At 45.7% G+C, this 27,763-nt stretch overlaps 1 protein-coding gene across 5 annotated transcripts in view; it reads left to right on the top strand.

Annotated features, from left to right (window-relative positions):
• Positions 1-27,763, top strand: part of SV2B (synaptic vesicle glycoprotein 2B) — a 158,788-nt gene that overhangs the window by 96,151 nt on the left and 34,874 nt on the right. For all 5 annotated transcript variants that reach the window (XM_036931872.2, XM_036931874.2, XM_036931877.2 and 2 more), the window contains 4 exons: positions 20,692-20,872; positions 21,200-21,351; positions 25,983-26,116; positions 27,504-27,593. In XM_036931872.2, the coding sequence (XP_036787767.2) occupies positions 20,692-20,872; positions 21,200-21,351; positions 25,983-26,116; positions 27,504-27,593 (557 nt within the window). The remainder of the gene's footprint in view (positions 1-20,691; positions 20,873-21,199; positions 21,352-25,982; positions 26,117-27,503; positions 27,594-27,763) is intronic.

Genomic DNA, 27,763 nt, shown 5'->3' with positions numbered 1-27,763 from the left:
GGATATAATATTCATCATTATAGTACCATCCAGAGTATTTTCACTGCTCTAATTACCCTTTGTGCTCCACCTGTTCATCCCCTCCCTGTACTCCAACCCCTGGAAACCACTGATTTTTTTTTTTTTTTTTACTGTCTCCATAAGGTTTTGTCTTTTCCAGAATGCCAGATAGTTGGAATCACATAGCATGTAGCCTTTTCAAACTGGCTTCTCTCACTTAGTAATGTGCACTTAAGTTTCCTCCACATCTTCTCATGGACTGATCCCTCATGCCTTTTTAGTGCTGAATAATACTCCATTGTCTAGATGTACCTCAATTTATTTATCCATTCACCTACTGATGGACATCTTGGTTGCTTCCAACTTTTGGCAATTTTGAGTAAAGCTGCCATAAACATCTGTGTGCAGGTTTTTGGGTGGCCCTAAGTTTTCAACTCCTTTGAGTAAATATCAGGGAGTGTGATTGCTAGGTCATAGTGTAAGAAAAAGTTTGTTTTTGTAAGAAACCACCAAAAACTGTCCTCCAAAGTGGCTGTACCATTTTGCACTCTTACCAGCAATGAATGAGAGTTCCTGTTGCTCCACATCCTCACCAGCATTTGGTGTTGTCAGTGTTCTAGAATTTGGCCATTCTAACAGGTGTTATCTCAGCATCATTTTAATTTGCATTCCCCTGATGACATACAATATGGAGCATCTTTCATATGCTTATTTACCACCTGTATTTCTTCTTTGGTGAGGTGTCTCTTAAGGTCTTTGGCCCATGTTTTAATCAGACTGTTTGTTTTCTTGTAGTTGAGTTTTAAGAGTTCTTTGAATGTTTCAGATAACAGTCCTCTATCAGTTGTGTCTTTTGAAAATATTCTCTTCCAGACTGTGACATGTCTTCTCATTCTCTTGACTCCTTCCTTATTTAAAAAAAAAACTGAAAGTTGACTCCTACTTAATATTCCAAGAAATGAATTCAATGGGACAACTACCCCTTCCCTCAAATTCAGGCCTCAAAAGAAAAAAGATATTTTGTTACTTTCTTTCTGGCAATGAATGAGTCAGTTCAGAAAATAAAAGAAGTGTCCCGAGGCCAGGTAACAAAAATATCTGGGTGCTGCTGTGCCACTTCCCTGAACTCTTAGGAAGATGGAAACTTAGCTTCCTTCACATACTGTGTTTTAGTGGGTCACTCATCCCAAAGTGTCTCACTTAGGGAAGAAAAAGTTCTGTGACAATGTCATTTGTATAGAAGGCTCTGCTTAATATTAATATGAAGCCCTGCTTGATATCGAGTGGTTGGTCCCCTTCAAGACAGGAGAATGCACTCACTTGTTAATTACACTCTTCAGCCATTATTTCTTAAAAAAATTACTGAATATTACCACGTGCCTGCTATTCCTCTGGTCTATAGCAATATATGGAAGGCAAGTCACGGATGGCACTCCGTGACTTTTATTCTAACAGCAGAAATAGAGTTCGCACTATTTCTAAGAAATGTAAAATACAAAAAGGACAATGTAATCATGCAATGCCACATTCAGTATGATCCCTTTGGCTCAGATATGAAGAAAACAAAGGCCACGTAAGCGAGTCTGAGATTGTGCTGACTGGAAGTCTTCCCTGGAGAGTCCGTAATCTTAGGTGGTTGATGAATGAATCCACATTGCTTTTTAATCCTCTTTCAGGTAATATTTGTACAGTTTCCAGTTAAGGATAAAAATATCATGCAAAGGAATGGCTTTAAAGGAAGGAATTTCAGGACTGTCTGCTACTTCAAGCTCTTTGGTTTGTTCAAATGACGTTGGATGGCTTGCATCTCAATGCCTTGTTTCCCTGCAGCTAGCGTGGTGCTCGATGCTGGTGACGCACAGAACAATCCACACAGCATCCTCCTCTGCCTGCATTTGGCAGATGGGCACCAAAGTTTCCTCATAACTGTAAAAATCCTCCTTAGGCTGAAACTCTTGGCTATTCCCACCTCCACACTGACCAAAAGAAAGGGAGCCCCATGTTCAGGCAGGAGTTCCATTTTTGCCTTCCGAATTTTTATTTCCTGAAAGGGTCTAGTTGCTTGGTATGTATTTCATTGGCTGTTCATTTTTCTTGCCGTCGGGACAGCTCAGGGAGTCCTACTATTCAGACAGCTATTTGCAGCCTAACAGGGGGCCTTGGAGCTGGTGTCTGTGTGAGCTGTAGGGAGGACACAGAGCAGTGTCACAGGGGACAGGCTCATTAGGACAAATGGAGGGTTAAATTTCCATAGCAGCTCAGAGATGGCTGTATTACTCTGCTGTCATGAAAAATTATCCGTTAATTGTTTTATATGCAAATTGGAGGTGCACATCAGGGCAGGACATTTGATTTATGGACCACTTCTTCCTAAACCTTAAATTCAGAGTGTCAGTTCTTGAGAGGAGGAGGTTGTTCTGCACTCCAGGGCCTGGCACAAAATATGTTCACAGTAAATACTTACCGGCATGAAAAGAACTACTCATGATGGTGAAATCCACCACAAGGAATTTTCATAAATATTCTTTTTGTGCTTGATTTATCATTCTTATTTATAATTTCTTGATAATTGGATTCTTTAGAGTGAAAGGTTAGGGCTCCATCAACAGTGTCTGCTCTGATCTCCGTATTCAGGAGTATGGACTCGATCCTGTGAGCAACAGAGAGCTGTTTAATGGGGAGCTAGTAAGTGTGTTTGCGGAAGGGATTGACAGTGTAGGACCTGTGGTTTAGGATGATCAACCTACCCCAGGGATTCTGTTACTGGGAGTGGTTCTGGAGGAACCGAATCCTAAGGATGGGTTTTCTGAATTGGTTCTGGAGTTTCCAGAATTGGTTCTGTAATCTGATTAGATTTAAAGACACCATTCACTCTACTCCCAGTATAAAGAGAGCATTGATCGCCAGTGGGGTGAGCTTCACTAGGTTCTCCTTAAGTAAAACAAACCTGTCAAAGTAACAAGTATAACGAGACTGTTGCTCCTCATATTGTGGACAAAGTGGGAAAAGAACAGGATGTGCTCAGGAATTCTAGTCCCCGGCACAGGCATGGCATAGGACCTGTAAGCTGTGTCTACCCTGAAAGACATGCTCCTGGGGATGAAGAAAACCAAACCCAGAACCTCTTCTGAGTGGCTGAAATGCAGTGCAGATTGAATCCCCAGCCTTGTAGGTTTCTGCTGCGAAAGTGAAGGCATTGATGGGGAAGGAATGGGTCCTGAAAGCTGGTGTGGAAATGTGTGGGAAGATCCTGCTGAAACTGGGGACACTGAGCCCCTAAATTCTGATGAGTCCTCTCTGCTGGTAGAAGCAGCCTCCCCATCCTGTCCGGGGAGATTAACCCTGCGTTGCCTGAGGAAACTGCACTGCACCCCCTCCCCCGCCCCACCCTGCCCTGTCCCCGACCTGCGGCAGTTCCTTGCCAGACCCTGTTGAGTTTCCTCAGGACCCATTCCTACTACCCGTGTTTGATTCCAGACTTATAACTGGACTCAAGTCCCAACACGTCCTGAAGTGTGACCCATGCGAAGCTGTGCTATACTGCAAAAGAACTACTTGACCTTTCTAATTTACGTAGAAAAAATTCAGGAAACCTGTGTGGGAATGGATACTAAGGGTGTGTGACAATGGTGGAAGGAACATAAAGTTAGTAAGATCGTATTTATTGATATGGACCCACAAATACCCACAAAGCAGACAGTCCACATGTAGTGTTGCAGCCTGGGGAGTTAGAAAGGGCCCTGAGACTTTTGCTCATTGGCTAAAACATTGAACAAGAGGTAAACGAACTTGAAATGCCAGACCTGCCTTGCCTTCCTGTAGAGGGAGGGATGCACAGGCTGAGGGAGATTGGATGTTGAAATAGATTTGTCACTTAGGACCTCCTCACCTTCCCTGGGAGGGCCCAGAGGTCATTCCCTTCACCAGGACTTCGAGAGAGAAATTTGTGAGAGGCTCCTGGCATCTTTGACGAGGTCTGTGGTCGCTCATTTTGCAGGTCCGACCTTAGAGGGGACTTGAGTCACTGAATTGACAAACCTAAGTGCAATGGGAGAAGTCGGACCCAGGGTCACGGGGCCCAGTGGCAGCACTCGACAGCCAGAGCCAGCAAGGCCACGGTCACCATGCTGGACAGCAGCCACAGAGCAGCAGTGTGCATGGTCGGCCCCCAGAGACTGTGGTGCTCCTGGAAATGGAACAGATAGGAAGCTCCCAATTCTCACTTATCTGTGTATGCAGACAAATTCTAGGTAAAGTGAACAAAAGTCTAATCTGAATCATAAAAACAGTGTCACAGCCCCTTACATCAATTTCCAGACTTGAGCTGATTTACAGACCCAGAACCCCTTGAATGAAGAGGAGGATGAGCACCCTTGAGGAGGGATCCTACCACACGACTAAAATTTCCATTGTCATCTCCCTCCCAGTCTTGCCCTGGGACTGATGGCTTTCTACCAGGGTCACTGTGCACAGCAGAAAGGGAAATTTCAGGCCTTTCGTGGATTGCTGGACATTGGCTCTGAAATGACTCTACTTCCAGGAGGCCTAAACATCACTGTGGCCCACAGTCAGAGTAGGGGTAATGGGGGCCAGGTGATCGTAGGGTTTTAGCTCAGCTCCATCTCATAGTGGACCCAGGAGGTCCCCAAACCCTATTGGGTTTATTCTCCCAGTTTCACAATGTATAACATGCTTGTGCTCGGCAACTGGCAAAATCCTTACATTGATGAAGGTGGATTGTTGGGGAGAGAGACTCGAGACCTGACAGAGGGTGACTGGGGTGGTCCAGGGGGAATGTGCCATCCCTGTGCTAGTATGTGGAGGTAATGGAAGAAGCCATTTGAGTGTTTTGAAAAATTGAGATTTTTATAGAGAGCTTTAAAATAGTTCTGCTCTAAGCACCATTCTTTTCCCTGTTTGATTTATGCAAGGAAGAAAGCAAATGACTTCCACAAAGAAGACAACCCTTCTTCACTTCAGATTTACTTTTCTACACAGCTGGTTGTGTTTATCATATGGTCCGGGAATTCATAGCCGAGAATTGACTGTTACACAGCTGATGAGTAAATTGAATTCTCTGTAACAAACATACAACGAATAAAAACAATTTCCTATATAACCAGCCAACTCCCCAGCCACCAGCCATCCAAGAAATCAGCATCATATTCTCAGGATTAAGATTTTTTTTCACAGTTAACCCTTGGTGTTAAAAGGACAAAGCCTGCCTCAGACTCAAAGCACTTGTGTCAACCATTTCAAATAGGATGAATTGCTGTTCAAACTTACGGATCCTGTGTATTCACTCTGATTTTAATCAAGATTGAGTCAAAGGTATTTGGAGCTCGTGTGTGTAGTTTTTAATTTTACTTGGGGTAAATATCGTTGTTTGGAGAGAGAAGGAGAAGGAAAGAAAAACAGTGAGAGAGAAAGGAGAGGAGGCAGAGACAGAAAGAGAGAGACAGAGACGTAGAGAAAGGAGAGGGCCACAGAGATGGCACTTAGCTCCCGGGTGGCTGGGAGAAGTACGTGGAATCACTCGTGCTAACCAGCCAGCTCAGGATAGACACACAGACTGTGCTTAGTCAATATTTTCCCGCTCCCCTGATCCAACTGCAAAATCTGACGTTGTAGCTTCCAACTCGCATTGACTAATTAGGGCAAGGATGTCTCAGGACATTCCGTCCTTCCTGCTTGTAAAACATCTCTGGCAATGAGACCTTCAAAGATCTGAAGGATTTTTTTTCTTCATGATTACACACACTCTGTCCTTGAGGCCCTGCAATTAAAAGGTGTTGGGTTTGGTAACTGTCGACTTACTAATTATCAGCATAAAAATGTGCTAGTTGTTTTTTATTTGTGTTTATATTTGCCCCCACCATGGAAACTTCAACAAATAAAAAGGCTCATAAAGCTCTTAATTCACATATTTGAAAATATAATCCACAGACCATGAAAAAGACATCAAAAATAAAGGGGAGGAATTCTTAAGTAATGTGGTGTTTTTACTGGGAGTTGAGGGGAAGTTTCAGGGCTAGGCATGAGCTAGAAATACATAAGGAGCTCATTTCCTGTATGCGTATCTGAAAGTCTTTGATATCAGTGGCCCAATCAATGGGGTTCAGACGTGGATCTGTCACAGAATCATAATAGACTTTGCTCTGGCTACCTGTCACTGTGTACCAAACATATATTCTCTATGGAACCAACACCTCCATTCCATTTTCTTTGCTAATGGACCTGGTGTCTGGGCAGACATCTGGCCTCTGTTCCACTTGGCATTACCTGAAGCAGCTTGGCCTTCCCTGGGTCTAGAATCATCTGAAAGCTCACTTCCACGCATGTTTGATGCCATGACTGGGGAGACCAAAAGGGCTGAGGGCTATTCATGTTAGGTGGCCTCTCTACGAGATCTTTCCAATACGGCAGCTTCATGATAGCTGGATTTCAAACTTACTGGCTCCAGGCATCCAGGGTGCATATCCCAAGAGACAAAGACAATCAAAAGCCATATTGCTTTTTGTGACGAAGCCTGAGAAATCAGGCAGTGTTATTTTGCTTTCTATTTGTGGAGGCCATCATAATGGCCTTTTCGATTTCAAGGGGAGGGGAGATAAATTCCATCTCCTGATTGGGGAGTGACAAGGCTCCGTAAGGCCGGTGGGACCAGAAATATTGATGAGCCAATTTGTATAGTACAGTCAGTGACTGACTTTCTTTTGAGCCAGTCTTCTGGGTGGCCTCTCTGAAGAACACACACTCCTGGCATTTTGGGCAGGATGGTTCTTTGCTGAGGGGCTTGTCCTTTGCCCTCTAGGATATTTAGTGTCGTCCCTGGCCTCTACTCACCAGGTGCCTGTAGCACGGAGTTCCAGTGTGACAACCCAAACCGTCTCCAGATATTGCCAATGTCCTCTTGTCGGGGAAAATCACCCCGAGCTGGAGCCATTGCTCAGCCCTGGGGGTTGTGCTCTCAACCCTGGTGGCCCATTAGATCACCTGGGAGGCTGTTAAAAAGAAACAGGTCCTGCTCTAGAACATCTAAGGCATAATCTCTATGGGTAAGGTGTGGACATAGGCAGTTTTTAACAGCTCCCTGGGGCTGGTGTTGTGCAGCCAGGGTGGAGAACTCGGTAGGTTGCCTACTCGGTGTCAGTAGGAGCTGCTGAGCAGCAGAGATTCACATATTGTGCTGTGTAGGAACTGTCCCCACAAGGCTTCCTGCTTGTGTTTGATGGTTGGGGTGGTTGCACACACCTTGTACAGTATGAACAAAAGGAGCTGCATACAAAAATCATGTTTACTTTTGCACAGGGCTTTACAGATTTTTCGGTGTTTTTCATGGATTCTTTTGTTTGATCTTTAGCCCTGGGAGTTGATCAGAGTCATGATCCTCAGTTTAGAGACTTAAGTGACCTTAGTGACCCCCTACTGTCTAGTCCCGTGTTGCCTCTCATGTTTGCCATTTAGTTACTTTAGAGTAACAAGGATAAAAGGTTTATTTTCTCATGTAGATTTCTTCAAAGAAGGCAAAAGAAACTCATGCTAAAGACTCAGTTATTTCCCAGGGCCTTGTATAGCCTCTGCCACCTTTCTTTTATTTAAAAGCAGATTTTAATAATCAAACTGCTAGCTCCAAACATTATAATTTGATAAACTCTTACCTTGCACCCATTTTATATACATCATTTCTCATGCTTATAACAACCTGCAAGGAAAGCATTATTTTTACCATTTTACAGCTGGGAACACAGGCTCAATGCAGTTAAAGTAACTTACTAAAACTAGTCAGTGGCAGATCGAAGATTTGAAACCAGTTATGTCTGACTTCAAAGTCTATTGCTTCTCCTTTACCTTGCCGCCCAGTCCATGGCAGATGGTGCCCATTACATACATTACCATAAACCTTTTATGGAAAATGCATATGGAAATGTATCAGTCCAGTAAGAGGCAACTGCAAAATAGGTTCTGGGCTTCCCATCAGAGTGCTGGAGCAGGTTATGGTCCATCTCTGTAGCAGAGAGGGTGACATAGTCCATGTCCCAGCCAGCTGGACCAGAAAGGCCAGGTGCTGGCTTTGCTGGAGACCTGCAAGGGTTCCTGAGGCCTAGCCCATCAGACCAGGAGAGGCCGTCCAGAGGGCTGAAGGGCACCACTGCCATCCTCCTGGGGCAGGCCATGAAGAGGGTCCTCTGGAATGATCCATCCCCCTGAACAGACCAGAGCAGCCAAGACAAAAAGGATGCCCCCAGAGCCCGTCTGCTGGGGGGTCATGTCAAACAGAGAACACTCAAGGTCAACGTGGAGCTCATGACTGCTCAGCTAAAATTGTCCTTTGTCAGCCAGTGGGTGTAACAGCCCCTCTTTATTCATAAATCTTACATCGCACCAGCCCAGATAGGCTGGTTTTCACTTTGCCAAGGATTGATTTGGTCCCGGGAAGGTGAGATCCTTTGACGTGCCCCATGCGGCCCGCGGAGTAAACGGAATGTGAACAGCCCCGGCTGGGGCTGCTCACATGTGCAGAGTGAGCATTTTGTGTTTCACTGCTGGAGATTTTGCTGACTCAGAGGCACACTTCAGTTTCCCCTGGGCATGTGCAGGGACTCCATATCTCCTTGGCTTCTCTGCCTCACCTCTCCTTGGGTCCTAACAAGGGAAGTCTTATCCTTGAAAGGAGGTATAACAACAGATTATAGGGCATAGCTATTAGTTATGACATATAGGGTCATCTATATTAGAAGTGACAGGGATGAAGAACTCAGCATGCCCTTCACTTCCACCTGGGGGACACTGAGCCCCAACAGGAAGTGAATTGTTGGCCAAGGTTGTATATTCTGATCCCAGGACTTGGGGTCCCTGACTACTGTCACACAGCACTTTCCTCTTGATTAAAACACCAAGTAGTCTTGCCTTTTGCTCTTAAGGAGTGACTATATAAATCAATCAGGTGATCTTTTAACTGGATGATTTCTTTTTAAAGAGGCAGCGTGTCTAGGATGCATTCAGCTGCTGATACCAATGACTGACTCATAAAGATGTGTGTTGTTTCCTTGGTAGCACTTCCCAAAGTTGGCAGATCCAGCTCACTCTGTCTCGTGCTCCGGCACCCACGGTTGTTCAACCTCTTGGGCACCTAGAGCCTTTTGGTTTGTCTCTCATCATCCTCTTCTCCTCACCATATTCTTCACTGAACTGAATTTCCGTGGGCCAGAATCGTAACTACTCCCTGCAGGCGTGGTCAGCTTCCTTGTGCCTCTCTTACTTTGCTGTGTCCCCATTCTGGTTAATCTGACTCTTCGCAGTCTGACCCCATCCCCGATCTCAATCTTGACCCCACACACTTACAATTCCCTTTTCATTAAAAGTCACTGAATACAACTCCTCACTTCCCATTCTCACCTGAACCCACTTTGAACAGGATTTAGCCCCGCACTTGGTCAATACACCACTGGTCCAGTCTCAGTCATCCACTGTCTTGGCCAATCAGCAGCTGCTGGAACAGTTGGTCCCGCCCTCCTCCTTGATGCCTTTTCTTTATTGGACTTCTAGGCTGTCACTGTCTCCTAGACTTCTGGCTGCTCCACTGGCTGCTCCTCCTCATTTGCCTCCTCATTTGCTGGTTTCCCTTCCTCTTCTTGATTTAAACATTGGAACATTGCGATACTCAGCTTTGGAATCTCTTCTCTGTTGCCACTCCCTTGGGGATCGGATGCAGTCTCTGGTTTAAATACCGTCAATTTGCTTGACTCTACCTTTAAAATATATACAGAATCCAGCCACTTCTTACCACTTCCTGCTACCTGCCACCCCGGCTCCTGCTACCAACATCACTCCCTTGGAATATGTGGACAGGCCTCCCAACTGGCCTATGTGACTCCGTGTGTTGCAGGGAGAGGCCACTGTGAATGGTGGTCAGGGAAGGCCTGCCAGAGCCTAGGCCTGCAGTCTGAGAAGGGGCCAGCCATGCAAAGATCTGAACAAAGGGCATGCTAAGTGGAGCAAAAAGCAGTGTGAAGACTGGGAAAGAGCATGGAACATCACTATCCAGGGAGTAATAAATACCTGATAAAAAGGTAAATAGCAAATTAAGAGAATTTGTGATAGAAACAGAAAATTTTAGACATCTGACCCATGAGATAGATTTTTTAAAAAAATGCAAATATGTTCCTAACTTACTATTAAAACCCACACAGATCTCTGTCACATAGGCTCTCAAACAGTGGATAAAAATAATTGTTTGGCTAGTAGAGTGTTTTACAAAGCAAGGAATTTTATTTAAAAAGTCCAGATTTCTGGCTCTTTTTGAAACGCTAGGAATCAGGTCCATATTCTAGAATGCAGCAGTTGGCTGAAGTTGGGCCTGGCTGCTCCCTTTAGGCAGGCATGTGCTCCCCAGTTTCTACCATTCCCTGCTAGGTATGCCAGGGCAGCTACACTCATTAGCATTTCCTGCCTGGCCCCTGTACGTATCTCATTTTGCAACCCTTGGGCCGGGAGGTGAGAAGATTTCATCAGTTTGGCCATTTGACGTCATAAGACTCCACTGGGTATAGTTAGTTACATGTAGCTTTATTTAAAGGCCAAGGACACGTGGAACAGAGAATGAGTGTAGGTGAATGTGGGGTCTCAAGAGACGTCCAGGCAATCTCCCCAGCATCCTTCTTACCTCACAAGGACCTGTCTCCTGATGCAGCCATGAGCATCTGTGCGAGGAATCTTTACTTTGGGAGGAGAGTTGGAGGCAGACGTGCCCAGAGGGTTTGCATGTTCCTCTGGTCCTGTGATCAAGCCAGGTTGACTAACCAGTTATGCCATTGAAAACCAGCAGAAGACAAGCTGGCCCTGGGGAGTTTCAGACTTTAAATAGCACACCACAAATCCCACCTGATCCTGGCCAAGTGTCAGAGCCAGATGTCCAGGTGTCCCCAGAGAAAAAGATGGATCTTTTCTAGTCTGGCTGTAAATCAACTCTATCCTAACAAAGAAGATAAAGCCCTTTGGAGACAAGAAACAGCGGGTCAGAGTCTTTGTACCAAAAAGGCGACTAAGTTCTGGAAGGTCGTTAGTTTAACTTCTGCCAATAACTGTCCTCAACACCTTCTAATGCCTGGGTGTGAAGCTCAGTCCTGCCCCCCCCCCCCGCCCCGGCCCCCCCTCCCACCCCACCCCAGCCTTGGCTTATTCTGAGAGCCAAGCTCAGTTACCACCCTCTTCCCACTCACCAGCTTGCCAGCGTTCTTGCTGTGTGCCTCCCCTGGTCTTTGCTCCCACCACTTCATTTCTGCTAGATTGTGAGTTTTTTTTTTTAAAGCAAAGGGCTAGGATTCATTTATCTCTGTCCTCTATTCATCTATCTTCTGTCCTCTATTCCCAACTCACTGACATGGAGAGAATGGGGCTTTACAAACAAATCTCCTTGTAAAGACTTTGGTTTCCTCTCTGATCTTTTATCAGTCACTCTTGACTCAGCCTCTAGCTCTCAGCCGTACCCCTGGGTTGGCCCTATTCTGATCCCCCTGGACTGGTCTCGGGCCTCCTCAGACACTTTGTTCCATCCGCCCTCTGGAACTGACCCCAGTGGCAGCCCCAACGTGGTGTTCAGCTGAGGGGTCGCTGAGTCCCACTGGGGAGCCGTCACATCTGAGGTATGCCCAGGATCCGGGAGAGCTGTCAGAGAGGGCGTAGCTCCGCCAGCTCCAGCCCAGGTGACACCCCCTCCCACCTGCCTCACCTCCTCTCACCGGCTGTGGGAGGTATCAGAAGGGAACCTTGGCTTTTCTAAGCCATCGCTAGGGTGGGAATATGTGAACGAGGCAATCTCCGGGTTCTCACAGTATCCCCAGGGGATATTTCTTGATGCCTCTTGTTTTCAGCCAGAGAGATTAAGAGCAATGCCAGCAACCCTTTTGCCCCAGAGCTAATGTGAGCCCGGGACAGAAGCCTCACTAGGGTCCTGAATCCTTTCTGTTACACTTGCTCCCACCATGGCTGTGGGTCTGTCATCTATATGCCAGGGACAAAGCCAGGGATCTGGGGCCTGCTGTCCTCACAGGCTCGCCGCTTGACCCAGAATATTGCTTCATGTCTTGAGCTTTGGTTCCATATCACCTGGGATGTTGACGTCTCCAGGCTGCCTTGGGGTCTTTAGTTTCCCATAGGTATGGTTGGAGAAAGAACCCCTTCCTGATTTAAGGCCCTACCCTTACACTGTGTTGCTGAAACAAAGGGCTTCTGCCTCTCAGACTCTCCCATCTGTCTGTAGACCCCATTTCTGGACCTGCTGGTTACATGCAGAACCTAGAACTTCCAGGAGGGACAGTGTCACTCTTCCACTGGGTTGTGGCATCTCCTGAGCTGAAAGGTCAGGTGTAAGCGATCTTCACATATTGCATCTTTGGACAGAGTGACAAATGTCTCATTCAACCCAGGTATCCTAGAAATAGTATTGATATATCTTTTTCTGTGGGTTTGTCCTTAATTTGGGGGCATTGATGAGACACACATCTGTAAACCTGGATTCTTCCATCAGATATTAGAAGATTTTACTTAGACATTTAGGATATGGTAGGAGCTGAACAGATGCTGGTTCCTTTGCCTCTTCCTTTCTTCTCTACACGTTTGTTTCCAAATATCTTATGGAGATTGAGGAGAGAGTCCTAACCTTTGATAGATTGGGAAAGTTAACTGACTTCCAAAGATTCATTCACTTGAGTTTATTGGATATACAAAGCACTAGAAAAGACACAGCGATTGCCAGATGGGTTTCCACTAGACAAGTTGTTAAAAGACAAACCTGTGTAAAGTCCCTGGACACAAAAGAAAGTGCTTACTCATCCCAGAAGTTTCAGAGCATTCAGATGTCACGTGGACAAAGCACTTGGCTGACTTACCCAACACGTGTGATTTCATAGAGGTGTGCAGATACCCTGATATTCTCCTATGGATTAAAACCAAAGTGAGACTTCCCTAGGGGGTTCCTATGTATTTTTGTCACATTTACCATCTTGTGGGTCTGTGAATCCCAGGCCACAGTCCAAGAGACTGCTACCCTTCAAGAGAGTATATTTGGTTGAATAATAAAGAAATAAAATGGAAATGGTTCAGTTGAGAAGTGCTGATTTTTATCTCTGCCAAGCATATGCATATAGTCAAATGAATGAGTCAGGGAAAGAGAGCTCAGAATCCTCCCAGGATTATTAATGCATTTAATTTCTATGCCTTCAAGCCCCCCCAAAAAATCTTGGAAATGGCTTCTTTGTCCTTGGTAATTGCTAAGTAATGGTCGTCATGCAGGGCCTCCTCTCTCGTATTGCTGTATAAGCCAGGGCACTCTGATTGTGCATCATATTCTGCTGCTACTACTCTGAGAGGCTATGTTCTTTCTTCATGAAAAGCATCACTAGTGGTGGTGAGAGGTCCCAGCTCTCTGGAAGGAAATCTGGCGTTGTTTCTTAATAACAGCCAATTTGCTGAGTCCCTTCGACCTTATAATTCCATTCCTTAGAATCAATTCTGGGCAAATAACCAGCAATGCAGACAAGGGCATTTGCACAGACATGTTCTTTGCTGACTTCTTTATTACATGGAAAAAATAGGTTATGAAACTTCTAGTAACAATATGGCCTCATCCATGTAAATACATGTGTGTGGTTGTATGTGTGCAAATACCAAGAATAAAACATGCTCACAACAGGTATCTTTGATTGGTGGTATGATGGACTGTGTTTACTTTAACTTTTATACATCTTATGTATTGTTCAGATTTTTCTATAGTCATCATAAATTACCTTTCTGTTATTTTGTGTATTTCTACAAATATTAATAGAGTGCCTCCCATATGCCAGTCTCTGTGATAGGTACCAGGGACCCAGTGGAATGACATTCAAACTCAGCCTCCCTTCCTCCAGGAGTTTACAGTCAAAGGAGTTTGACAAATGCTGAACAAATAAACATATAATAGCAAATATATGTGACATGAAGGGAGGAACAGTATGTTGCAGAAATACTAGCAGGAATGACAGAATTTTGTTTGGAACAGGGCTCAGCCACCCATGTCATATGTCCTATTTTTGTTTTCACAATTTAAAGGATTTTAAAGAAAAAAGAAAAAGATGTCACAGAGACCATTGGACATCTGCAAAGTAAATTATTTACAAGCAAAATATTTATCCTCTGGCTCTTTTCAGAAAAAAGTTTTTGTGGAGTCCTAGGTTGGAACAGGCCTCTCTGAGGAGGTGACATTTAATCTGGGAACTTAAGAAACATGAGTTGTCAAAAAAAAATTGTGTTTTTTTTACCCCCAAAGTCTTGTTAGAGGAAACTTGAGAAATATTTTCATCAAAAAAAAAAAAAGCTTTTTATTGAAAACTGGTTTCTCTTTCAGGTAAGAAGAGAGGGAGGGACATTTAAAGGGCATGCTACTATAAATAAGTTTCTTCTCCTGGTCTCTGTATTTTTTTTCCCTCAAATTCCTTTAATATGTGGTTGGTTTGATTTTAAAATACCTCCAGCTTATTTCCATTTTTCTACTCCTGTGGCTTCCTCAGGTTACAGCCAATTCTAAGCTGCACTGCTTATGAGAATACCACCTTTCATTGTGTGCCAAGCATCTTGCTAGATGCTTCCAATCCACTGTCCTCTGTAATCTTAACGGCTCTGCAAGGTGAACACTGTTATCTGAATTTTACAGAGAAGAAGCAATGATCAGAGAAGCTGAATGGGTTGCCCAGGGTCCCACTGCTGGTAATCCCTGGAGCCAGGACAGCCACCCATCTATCTCATTCTCAGGACGGGCACCTCCCTCTTCTGAGGAGGGATATTCACTCCATTTCCTTTTTGTTATCACCCACTAAAAGCCCTTCTCACCCCTCCACATCCCCTCTCTTTTCCCTCCATCCCCTCACTCTGCAAGTAGCAATTATAGTTTTTAATTTCCTTAAAAAACTCAGTGTAGTGGTGGGACATTTCCTTAATACGCCACAGAGCTTGTTGAGGGGAATTGAACAAACTTCCTAGCTTTCTAACTAGCCCCTTATCTGCTTTATACTAAAGTAATTTTTGGTAACTCCATGGCACTCTCATTTACCAAATTTATTGTCTTAATTTCTTCTGTTAAAGACAGATTTTAAGGGCCTTTGAGAGCACAGCCATATCAGAGGCCTTGTTAATTTTGTGTTTCTCTTCTCTGCAGATAGACTCATTGTCCCTCCATTCTTCCTTGTCATAGCCTCTCAAGACAGTGCAGGGGTTGGGGGGGATCTTCTTTCTCTACCCTTGCGTCTACTCTGTGAATTAAACTGAAAAAAGATAGATAAACAAGATAAAAATGGAGTTTACGGACATGTATAGTGCACATACACGTGAGTAACTCCAAGGGTTGGATAGATTCTGGGCTTAGGTAGCATTGCCAGAAAGAGCATTACATCTGTAGAGAAGTGACAAGATAAAGGAAAAGGGTTTCAGGCTTCCAAAGGAAAAAGGTGAAAATATGGAGTAAACCACAGGAAGATGGAGCTGTGTTAGTAAGGTTTGTTATGTAGATTCCTCTTGGTGCTGTCTCTGAGCAGATGAGTGTCTCTGATGATGAAGAGGCCAAGCCTGCTTTTAGGACAATGTAGGGGAGGGCAGAGAGCTTTTTTTTTTTTTTTTAAGTTTGTTGTTTCTCAGCTGTTTTCAGATCAAAATAATTCTTACACCAAAATGGCATATTTTGGGTCGGCATGTTCTGATCGCCTGTAACAGCCTGTTGAGAAGCTCTTCTAGTTCTTTCTAGCTCCTCTGCCTTGGACAGTGAGGTTTGGTATCAAAAGTGGCAGGCTCGGAGCCGGGGTCAGAGTGCAGTACCAGCAGGCCCTGGGCCAGCAGACAAGTTCCTGGAGCGTCACTGAGTGTCTCCGGGGCTCAGTCTCACCCAGTAAAGCTAAGGGGTTGGGTTCAGTATCTAATCTCTAAGATTCATCAATTTGCCTACATGTGGATGGTTAAGTGTGTGGTCAGGGGACAGAAATCATGACGGTTATTGGATCAGAGAGAATTTAATATTAAAAAATGATTAACTGGGTAAGTGAAATGTTTGTTAAAATGAATATGGTCATGAATGCAGGGCCACTCAGGACTGGGGGAATGAAGGGAAGAGATTGGAATTATAATGTAGAAGCTCAGAAAAGGGCCCCATGGAGCTAGAACTCAGATCTCAGGAGAGGCGGCCCTGGCGGGCTGGTGCTGGTGTGGGACAGGAGGGAAGGACAGCGTGTGGCTGGTCCTGCTCATGGGATCCCGCAGCTCTCCTGGAATGGCCCTGTTGCTGGGGTTGAAGTATTGCGCTGGTGAAATTTAGGGCAACAAAAGCACAGGTCCTTTCTCCCTCCTTTAAGCCTCTCTCTACTGCCCCCTATTGGCCGGCTCCTCAAGGAGTGGCCGGGAAAGCACCGGCGTAGTTAGTGGACAAAGAAAGGCAGTAGCTTCACAAATGGCACAAGTTCATCGCTGAGATTGCACACTGGGGGCCCAGAAGCCACTTTTGGTCATTGGCCACATATGGTCCTTAGATGGGTGTTGTGTGGCCCTGCCAGTGGTTTTATTAAACATTTCAGTCTGGGTTAATTTTTTTAACCGAATGTGTTCTTCCTGGGAAATTCACAGGACTTCCTCATTCATGATACACATTTTTAAAAGCAAGTGAAGAGGAGGTCAGCTTGAAGATCATCTAGTAATCAGCTTACAAATGTAGCGGTAAGGGTCTCAGAGGGTGAGAAGCTTTTTTCCCATGTCTCCCAACCAGCAAATGAGGTCTTCGGGTTCCGAGGCCAGGACTCTCCTCTCTCCCCCTCATTGTTTCCAGGAGGAGGGGTGCGCTCCAGACTCCCACTACTCAAAGTGTGGTCCGTGGACCAGCAGCACCAGTCTTATTGGACACGAGGACGCCCAGGCCCCACCTACACCCACCCAATCAGATTCTGGTTTAACAAGATCCCTCTGTGATTAGTGTGCACAGTAACACGTGAGAAGTGTTAAAGATAGCTTTATTGGAGTAAAAGAAAAATAAAATTCAACTGGGCACTGGTGTTTTTCTCTGGTGTGGGGCCAGGGTATGGGATATACAGATTGGTTATCAGCAAATCTCCTGACCACTCCTTTAATTCTCACCTTCTCCCCGCCCTCCCATCCCTCCTCAGTTAATAGGCCCACGTGCACGCAGGTAACCGTGTGCGTGCATCCATTCCCTCATACATGGGTGTGCATTCCCCCTCTCTCTCACACATATACCCTCTTAAGGGCCATTTGTGATCTAGCCTCTGTCCTACCCTCAGCCCCAATCCCGCATCTGATCCCCCCATGGGCTCTATGCTCTACTCACACCTAACTACTTGCAGGTGTTGTCCAAACACAGAAGGTGCCTTTCAGGGCCCCTCTTTGTGCATGCTCCCTGCCCCTACCCACAGGGCACTCCTGCATGCACTAAGGAGGGAACCCAACTAACTACGGTGTGTCCTTCACCAACAGCTCTAAGTCTTTCTCCTGGAAGCCTTACCATATTGAGTGAGTTGTATCCATGCTGTGCTCCTTCTCTGTGTGTTTGTAATACCTGACATTCGCCTTTATTAGAGCACATTTTCTCGCTGGGAGATAACCATGGAATTTATTGTTTATCTCCTTGAAAGGAAGGAACCTTGCCCACTTAGCAAGTAGCCCTGGGGAGGAGCTAAGGAAGAAAATGAACTCATACAGGGCAAGAAGTCTGACCAATGTTCAGCCATAAAGAGTTGTAACGTGTTGTAGCTAAAGCATCGGCTCAGGTCAGAATTCCTGGATCAAAATTTTGCACTTGTGCTGTGTGACCCTGGGGAACTGCTTTACCTCTCTGTGAACCAGCTTCCTCCTTTATAAAATAGAGGTAGTGACAGCATCTATCCCCCTGGGTTGTCATGAGTATTAAACGGGATCAACAGTGATGTGAAACGCTTGTCATGGAGCCTGTCTAGATTTAAGTTTTTAGGCACTGACTGTCCCCATTATGTATTGCTGTATAACACGGCGGCTTCAAGCAGCCATAGCATTGACTTTGCTCATGGATCTGTAGTTTAGGCAGAGCTCCCTTCCTCTCTTTGCTCTCTTCCTCCCTTCCTTTCAACAAATGTTTCTTTATTCCAAATGTTCACTGACCAGGTATCATGAGAGGACTACAGGATTTTTGTTGGCTGCAGAGAATGTTGGAAGTTCTTGACAAGGAGTGATACTGAGGTCAGCAAAGGTTGGAGGCTGAACAGACCTAACTTGGGAGAAAAGTTCTCTCTCTGCTCTGGTCTAGACATCTAAATGACCAAGTACAAGGAATTGTGTAGAAGTCGGCTTTGAGTTGGGCTGGGGGTGATATCCCAGGGGCCTATCTAGGGAGACAGACAGGGAGGAAGGGCAGGGGATCTCAGATGAGGGGCTCTCGGTGACGGTCATGGAGTGGGGGGTTGTCTAAGGCAGAGGAAGTAGAAACCAGTTCTTTCCCGGGGAGGACGTGGTTGGGCCTGTACACAGTGTGGAACATTTTGAATCGGTTGGGGTATCAGATGCTGGTAGGAAATTAGCATGGGGTTCAGGATCTCAGGACCAGGCGCAAGGTGGCCATGCAGACTAGTACCACTGGATGAGAGAAATAGGGAGGCTCTCGGGCTTTCTTGGTGGAGATGGGTTATGGCAGCAAAAGCTGGTTTGAAGACGCCCTCATCAGCGAGGAAGGCAGTCCTGCTGCACATAGCTGGAAATGGCCAAGAACCAGGCAAGATCGAGTCTGCAGAGAACCAGAGGCTGAGAATCGTTGGCTGGTCAGGCAGATCAACCGATAGTCTAAGCAAGGAACACTGAGCGACACAGGATTGCAACGCAGCATGGCACAGGGTTTGCAAGTTCCTGACTCATTTTCTTGAACACAAGTGTTGGTGACCTAATAGAGTGAGAAACTGCTCACTACGTTTTCTGAGTTGGGGGCCGGGAAACTGGAGAAATAGGGAGAAAGGGAAATCCTCACTCTATCATTTCTCTGTGCACCTTCCAAGTAGGCAGAGAAACCAGGGGTCCAGGAGCACAGGTCCAGAAATTTCGCCTAGATGCCCCCATGACTGCCTCCCTTTAGGCCTTTGCCCAAACGTCCCAGCTCGATGAGGGCTTCCTGAACCAAGTTTTTTGAAATTACTGACTCCCACCTTGTCTCATGCTCTTCCCCTCCTCTGCATTATTTTTCTCTGTAACTTGTATCAGTTACCCACTTACAATATATTTTACTCACTTATTTGTTTATTATCTTTTTTGCCCATCTAGAATGTAGCTAGAAGGGAGGGATTTTCATGTTTGTACCTCCCGGTGTCCCCAGTAACTCAAATGGTTCTTAGCTAATACCAGGCATCTAATAAATACTTGCAGACTCAAGGGCATGTTTCATGAAATAACATCATATGCTGAAAAGAAAAAGGAAATAACATTCATGACTGAGCAATGTTGAGGCTAAGTTATAATGCAAGTGAGTGAAGTAGGTCCCAGTTAGTGAAAACTGCTGATAGCACCAATGTTATCATTTCTTTTCATCTCCTAGAATAACATAACACACAAAGGAAACCTGCCACTGAGAATAAAGTGGAGCATAGTTAAATTCCTCTTTTGGAGGACCTACCTTCAAGTTCATTAGCCAGCCAACTGAAGGTCTTTGCTTTGTGTCCACCCTTCCAGGCAGGCACATGGCTGCATAAATAAAGCATCTCCAGGTCCAGGGAGAATCTTTCTTTTGTGAAAGATTTTGTGTTCACTGTTGAGTTCACAGTCAAGGCTGGGCAAATGGATACTTACATAATTTGTACTCAGTGTTTTCTCTGCCTGAAGTTCTGCAAAGTTTCCTCAGAGGTTTTATAAATAATGTATGTACTTAGCACACTTGATGATAATCAGGAAGCACTCACTATTTAATGGGAAGGAATTAGGCGTGTGCTTCTGGAGATTTGCCACCTCTGTGAGGATGCTGGCTTGCACTGGAATGCCGTGAGCATGTCTACAACAATATGTTTATATGATTTCTTAGATTTACAGAGCTTATCATAAGGCAAGTGGTAGTTACATGTATTTATGAAGGACAGCTCATTGCTACTCTCATCCACATTTCCCTAAGAAATATGAACATTGATTTCAGCTTGGAAAAGGTCCTTTTTGGGTGCTTAATAAAGGAGCTGGTCTTATTGGCAATTACTGTTTTTCATTTGCACCATTTCCTTCCTTTCCAGTATTTCCCATACCGGCTTTGCCACACTTTTTCCCTGGAAATTCTCTACTCTGAAGGTAGAGTTTTTTGTACCACACACACTTATTTTTTTGGCTTAAAAATAAAATGACAGCATTTCCTTGTCCTGCAGATGATGCATCTCAAAGAGTAGCCCTTCAGAGAGGTACATGAAACCCAGTTATGGCTGATCTACTGTGATATGTGCACACATGTGCAAACCTGTGAGACTATTTTCTTTGAATAGTGCTCCAAAAGGTTGAATTTGTGCAGCAGTTCCAATTTGCAAAACACATCTGTTCCATTCCACCTTTGATGTCTATGAAGCGGAGTTTCTAGGATGCATAAAAATGGGTGTTGCATGTTCTAAAACGTTGCATGGTCTTGAGAGTCACGTCTTCTCCCCATCCTCTCCTCTCTCTTTCCCCTCCTCCCAGGGCTGATAGTCTACCTAGGGATGATGGCGGGCGCCGTCGTCCTGGGAGGCCTGGCAGATAAGCTGGGGAGGAAGAGAATCCTCAGCATGTCCCTGGCCATCAATGCCTCCTTCGCCTCCCTCTCCTCCTTCGTTCAGGGATATGGGGCCTTTCTCCTCTGCCGGCTCATCTCAGGCGTAGGGTATGTAACCACAGAGCTTCAGCGGGGCCCTCCTAGGTGTGGTCTGTCCATCCTCCTACTCTGCCCCTGAGGGGTACCTTCAGAAAACCTTGGGCTGAATTTTGTGTTTGACTTCCAAGATACATTATTAAAGTAGAACTTTAGAAAGGGGGTAGGTTGTAAAGTCAGTGTGGGAGGTCGAAATAACCCAACACTGCCTTGTCCAGTCTTTCCAGTCCACTGGGCTATTTTACCACTGAGCCTACGGGTGGGGCATAAGGCAGCTTGGTTTCTGCTATGACCATTTTCAGTGCATGACTTGATTCTTTTTGCATTTTCTCTCTGCAGTATTGGGGGTGCTCTGCCCATTGTTTTTGCCTATTTTTCTGAATTCTTGTCTCGGGAGAAGCGAGGAGAGCATCTCAGCTGGTTGGGCATCTTCTGGATGACTGGAGGCATCTATGCATCTGCCATGGCCTGGAGCATCATTCCACACTATGGTGAGTGCTTAAAACACACTGGCTTAAAATGGCCCAGGGGCCCTCGGGACTGTGGTACCCTGACCCACTCAGCCATTCCTGTCCTCAGTGTTATTCCCTGTACCACACACAGTTCCCGTGTATGACCTTGATCTTTCTAGAGGACTCCCAACACCGGGTCACATTGCTCATTTGCAATACACGTGTCCTTCTGGGAAGAATACAGTCTGTCTTCCCTCCCTCTCTCCCTCCTTCTTTCCTTTTCTTTTCTTCCTTGCATTTGGATTTCAACCTTCCCCTCCACCCCTCCACCCCTCCTCCCCTCCTCTCCTCAGCTAGTTAAACTTTGGTAATCTCATTTTAGAGATGATGTAACACAAGTCAAGAGAAGTTGGTCACTTGGCCAAGACCGTGCCCCCCGAATGACCTTGAATCCTGATGCTCCTCCCCCTCACCCCGGGGCTGTACTGTCTACACTTTCTCCTCTAGTGCCTGCCATCAGTCTTGTTTGTCTGCAGAAGTGGAACAGCACTGCAGACAGGATCTTGGTTTCAGCTGGGACAATTTTATTATCCCGGATAATTGTAAAAACTGGATTTTCTGGACAGCGACCTGGCAATATTAACTTTCACTATTGGTTTTGTTAAGAGTAAAGTTGGGAGAAGGCAGGAGATTTGAATTTGATTATGCCTTTTGAGTGTCCAGGGCAATAAATACCATTAGCATCCTTCAATGTCAATTTTGGTCAATTATGGATGTAGGCTTTGCCATTGTTTGGAATCCTGCAGACCCATGTGGGGGTGGCAGACAACTGCCCTGAAGGTTGTCAGCACCCCTCTAACCATTCACCTCCTTGGCATCCTTGTTTTTAAACTGGCCCTCTTTATGCTCTGAGCTAAAGGAGGCTCCATGTATATCTTTTGACTCAATTGTGGTGTAGAAAATGCCTACTGTATTAGTTAGGATGATACTGGGTGCATTACCCTGAGGTCTCAGTGGTTTAACACAATAGAATTTTCTCCCTCCTACAAAATCTGGCTGATGTTTCTGGTCTCCAGGCAGCTCTCCTCCATCAGTAATTTGGGGGCTCAGGCTCCTTCCAGCATGTGATTCTATTTTCAGTATGTGGCTTGAAGGTCTCTGGTATGGGGAAGGAGCCTGGACAGGTGTACATGGGTGGTTCTGAAGGGCAGGCTAGGAAGTGGAGCACATCCTCTCTGCTCACATCCCAGTGGCTCCAAATCTATCATGTGATCATACCCTGCTGCAAAGGACCCTGGGAAACATAATCTAGCTGTGTAACCAGAAAATAGAGAACACGGGTTTGGGAATGTGATGTAATCTTTTGAGAACCTACTGGAATTTGTATCAGAAACAGAGAAGAAATATTAACAGGACTAATGAAATAGAGTTGAAGATGTTTTCTAGATAACTCTGTCACCAAAAGCAGCTTACCATAATTTTAGATACAAAATTGTTATTACTCCTAATATCAGGATCAGTATTCAACCCTCACCCAAACACATACTTTGGTTATCCATCTAATATGTCCTTGGTTCTAGGGGTCTGAGGAATTGCTTTTTATCCTCACATTCTTGCTATTGTATCATTTCCCTTGTTAACTGATCCAAATGTGTGAACACTAAGAAACAATTTCCACATGTCAATTGAGTAAAAAAATTTTGAGGAGGGTGAACAAATAAAAATCTGAATAAACGATGACTCAAAATAGTAGTGCTGCGTGATTTGGGACAAGTCGCCCATCCTGCCCAGCCCTCATTCCTTCCCCAATAAAATGGAGGTGGGGACTGACTGCAGAGATCCGTGCCAGCCCTAACATTCAGCAACCCTCGGCGTGCAATGGGGAGTGTCGAGAATATTTTAAAGCTGATTTTAGCAGTCAGGCTAGCTTCCTTCCCAGCAGCACTAGCGATTCTAGACTCCTATTTGCAGACTGCTTGTTCTGCAAGGGAAGCATGCCCTCACACCCAACCGATGAGCAAGGGTCTTTGGCTCCCTTCTGATTGGATCAGCCTAGGTCATGTGCCCACCTCAGCCAATCACATACTCCAGAGGATGCCGGGTCCTGAATGGTTTCCATATGCTTCCTCCATCCCTGGCCGCAGGGGTGATGTCAGCCCCACCCAAACCATGTGTGTGCCATGCGGTAGAGAGGCAAAGATGGGAGGGATGCTGTGAGGGAAGCAGCCTACAAGAGTCACTACAGACTGCATCCCTTTTTCACTCGCTTAACACACACAAGCACAAACCAACATCTGGGTGTCTGGTTTCTGAGAAAGCAATAAAAGAATTCAAGTTGGCAACGTGCTGACCCAGACTGAACGGGATGCCCATGATAGGGGGCCTGTGGCTGCTGACTGACAGCAGGGCTGGGGGCTAAATATTTTACCCCAAGTACACAGGATGCTGTCCTAGTTGTAGGCCTGTATGAAATCTGTGGCTTTTACATTTCATTTTAAAATACAAGCCTTTAGGATGAGTAAGCTTAATTGAAACAGGCATTAATGCTTGGGGGAAACCCATCTTAGAAATATGCTGGACTAGAATCACATTATAACAGGAGTGACTATTGATTTTAAGCCTCATTTTGCCGGAACCAGATGTTTTGTCCACAGGGAACCAGAAATGTGCTGACATTTCTCAATATGCCTAAGACATTAATCTTCTAATGTCCCCTCCACTTAGCAGGGACCCAGGCAAGGGAAGCTACAGATAGGGGACTGATATTTCCTCGTGCAAGCCATTTAATTGCTTTTGCAGAAAGGAAGTGATGGGGGGGGGGTCTTGGGTTCAGAAATTTGGGTGACTGAGTCACTGAGAAAGAAAATGATAAAACTCAGAATGTTTTCCCGGGAACTCATGCGCACAGCCCAGAAAAAAATGGATGTATTTTGGAAGATTAATTCCTATTGTAGTCAGGACCAACAGCTGTTTGTGAAATCCTGATAGAGAAAAAGTAGGGCAAGCTAAGAAGATCAGTGAACGAAACAATCCTTGTCTTCAAATTAATAGTAGCTGTATATATTTAGAAGCTGTTTGCTGCTTAATTTTATTTAATTTAAGGCCCCAAAGATGTGCCTAATGAATGCGCTAAGTGCAGATTACTAAAAGCACCATAAAAACCATAGAGGCATGAGGGAATAATGGATTTTTGATGATTTACACATATTAAGGAAAAAAATCTTTCTGAGCCAGAATGCTTATAAACATAGCTGCTTCTGCCCTTCTTCCCTTGTTACTCACCTGAGTTTGCTGTGTACTTGGAATTATTCCAGGGTAGTTTTTAGACATGAGCTGAGAACATGCAAATGTTACTGTGGTTTTATCTTTCTAGTGTCACTCCCAGGAGAAAGGAATGGCTTTTTAATTCAAATTAAAACAAACAAATGGCAGTGGGATGGGGAGGATAAGAGACCGTGCCGTGCAGATCTGCTTCTGACGGAGGACGTCGGCTGACATGTGCATTGCGAGGCCAAAGATGTCGAAGGGGCCATAGGCCCACATTTTCCCATCTGGCAGGCCCTCTGGCTGGTCCTGATTGTGCAGAGTAGGAAATACCTGCAGAAACAGCAGATACTGGTTAGGAGTTCACTGAAAATAGAACAATTTGAAGCCCAATGAGGAGTAATAGAGAATTTAAGGCATACATTGCCCACCTCTGGTGTCAGCCATATGGTATATTTTTAAGTCACTGGAATAAAGATTTATATCCCAATAACATTTACCTTCTGAGCTTCAAAAATCAGTATTTGATAAAGTTTTGTCTTTTTAAGAAATGTTGTTGGAATCGTCTCCAGAGATACTTTGAGTGGCAGGAGAAAACCAATCTCTTTATTTTATAACCTTGGCTTTAAATAAAGTGATCCTTTCACTGCTCTTTGCTGCTATTCATCTATTTTACTCAGCATCTTTGGCAGTAAGTGTCATGCAGCTACTTCTGAACAAATCAAATCTACCCTCAACACAGGCAAATTAGCGTTGGTTGCGGGGAGCAGCCACAGACAGCAAATCTGTGGAGGTGTCACTGCCTGCATTTTGCAGCCATGGGAACCCAGTAATGTGAGAAGGCCAGGATTCGAACTCTGATCGATGTGACTGCAAAAGTCCAGGCTCTTTCCACCGTGTTACTGTTCCTTGAAAGAGGGACCTTATGGGACCCATGAGGATATCTGAAAGAATGGTCTGCAGGTCCTGAAGGCCATTTCCAAAACCTCGTTTTAGAAATGTTCTGAGTGTGGAAGCTCAGTGGGAGCTGGTCACCTCTTCATTTCAATGAGGGTGGAATTCGCTCGGATGTAGAAGTCCAGTTTCTTTAAAATCAAAAAAATAGTATTTAAGCTCAGTAACTTAAATTGTAATGAGTATATAGAAATAGGGGATGTGGTCTCTTATTTGTCCTCTTACCCAAGCTCCTGTGAATGTCAGGCCAGGCCTACCTAAGGGGTTGGCAAGATGCAGATTCCTGGCACCCATCCCAGGTTTGTGAATGAGACGCTTTGGGGGCACAGCTGGGTAGCCTGCAGTTTAACCAGCTCCCCCGGGGAGGCGCCCGCGCCCCGTCGTTTGAGAACCGGGGCTTGAACGTCACTCCAAGCTCGTGTGTCAGAAGCCCTCTGACTGCTTCTTTACAGGCTGGGGCTTCAGCATGGGCACCAGCTACCACTTCCACAGCTGGAGGGTCTTTGTCATCATCTGTGCCCTGCCCTGCGCCGTGTCCATGGTGGCCCTGAGGTTCATGCCGGAGAGCCCGAGGTTTCTGCTGGAGGTGAGTTGGCCCTCCAGCCCCGTCGCTGTGGCCCCCAACGTTGGCTGGCCTGACCCCTCATTAAGCCCGGCTTCGTTGCTCTCTGGACTGGCTGCACACCCTGAATTCTGGGTGGTCTCAGGGGCTCACTGAGCACAGAGCAGAGGCACTGCGCCCCAAGATGGGGGGGCCCTGAGGCCGCTTCGGGCACACGCTCACTCCAGAGAGTCTAGATTGTGAGGCTCACCAAGGTGCAGGAGATTTTTCAAGTTGCAGCTTGTAACTGCTTTTCACTGTTGTCACTGTAAGTGACACTGGTAAGCTTGTCACTGCTCCCAAGCCCTTCAGGACTCTTAGCGGTGCAGGATGCCTCCCCACCAGAAAGCTGCTCCCAGCCTCCTGCGAGGAGGGTCCTTCCAGCTTGTGGGGCTCGCGTGCTTGCCGTGGTCAGACGGGGTGGGGCTGGTGGAGGGGCAGCAGGGCTCAGAAGCTCTCACACCCCCAGTGCTCAGAGTCCACTTACTTGCCTCCTTCTAGATCTTTCTGCAGAGAGACCCTCCTTGTCCGATTCCCTCCTTTTCCCTACTGATCAAGGGGCAGATGCAGGGAATTTTTTAAACCAGGGTTATCTCAAAATTTACCCTCGTTGTGTGTTAGTTTCCCAGGACCACAAACTGCATGGCTTAAAGTAACAGAAATTTATTCCCTCATGGTTCTGGAGGCTGGAAGTCCAAATCCGGGTGTCGGTGGGCCACGGTCCCTCTGAAGCCTTGCTTTTCGCAGCTCTGGGCGATTTACTGGCGAACGCCGATGCTCCTTGGCTGGCGGCTGCACTGCGCCACTTCCTGCCTCTGTCCTCACATGGATGTTCCCCTGTGTGTCACTGTGTTGTCACCTGGTCACCTTCTTATAAGGACACCCATCATATTAGATTAGGGGCCTGCCCTACTCCAGGACGACCTCATCTTAATTAATTACATCTACATAAATGCTATTTCCAAATGGGATGATATTCCGAGGTACTAGGGGTTAGAGCTTCAACATATCTTTCTGGGGGAGACAAAGTTCAATCCATAACCTGTTGCTTCTTTGCTTTCTCCTGTCAGGGAGGAACACAGTTTCCACCCAGCAGTCCATTCAACGTTAGAACTAGGAGTAGTAGGGATGTACAACGGTGACAGCGTGTAATGCAGTAACACCTAGCACTTACACTTTGAAGGCACAACCTTATTGTCTCTCCAGGATGGACTGGGGACAGAACCTTGTCCCAGCCTTTCACAAGCCCTAGATAGTCAGGAGACCATGTCTAATCATCTCTGCCTTAGGCACCAACACCCACCTGGATTTATAGGGACTCCACCCCTGATCAGCAAAGGACTTTTCATGCCTTTTTCCTTGATTTAAGCAGATGGGTAAACACGATGAAGCCTGGATGATTCTCAAGCAAGTCCACGACACCAACATGAGGGCCAAGGGTGCCCCGGAAAAGGTGTTCACGGTGAGTGTGCGGCCATCTATGCCAGCAAGAACTGTTTTGGTTTGCCAAAAATTAGTAATTCTGTCTCATAAGCACATCCCAGAAAATTTGTCAAAAGGAGAATAAAACTCCTGAATTTCCCATCACTGTATCATAATTACTCTTTGTATTTTGATGGATGTCCTTCTTGC

Source organism: Manis pentadactyla, chromosome 18 (assembly GCF_030020395.1).
Source record: "Manis pentadactyla isolate mManPen7 chromosome 18, mManPen7.hap1, whole genome shotgun sequence".
NCBI lineage: Eukaryota > Metazoa > Chordata > Mammalia > Pholidota > Manidae > Manis > Manis pentadactyla.
Note: the sequence above shows the minus strand (reverse complement) of the source record. Positions and strands in the feature narration are given on the sequence as shown.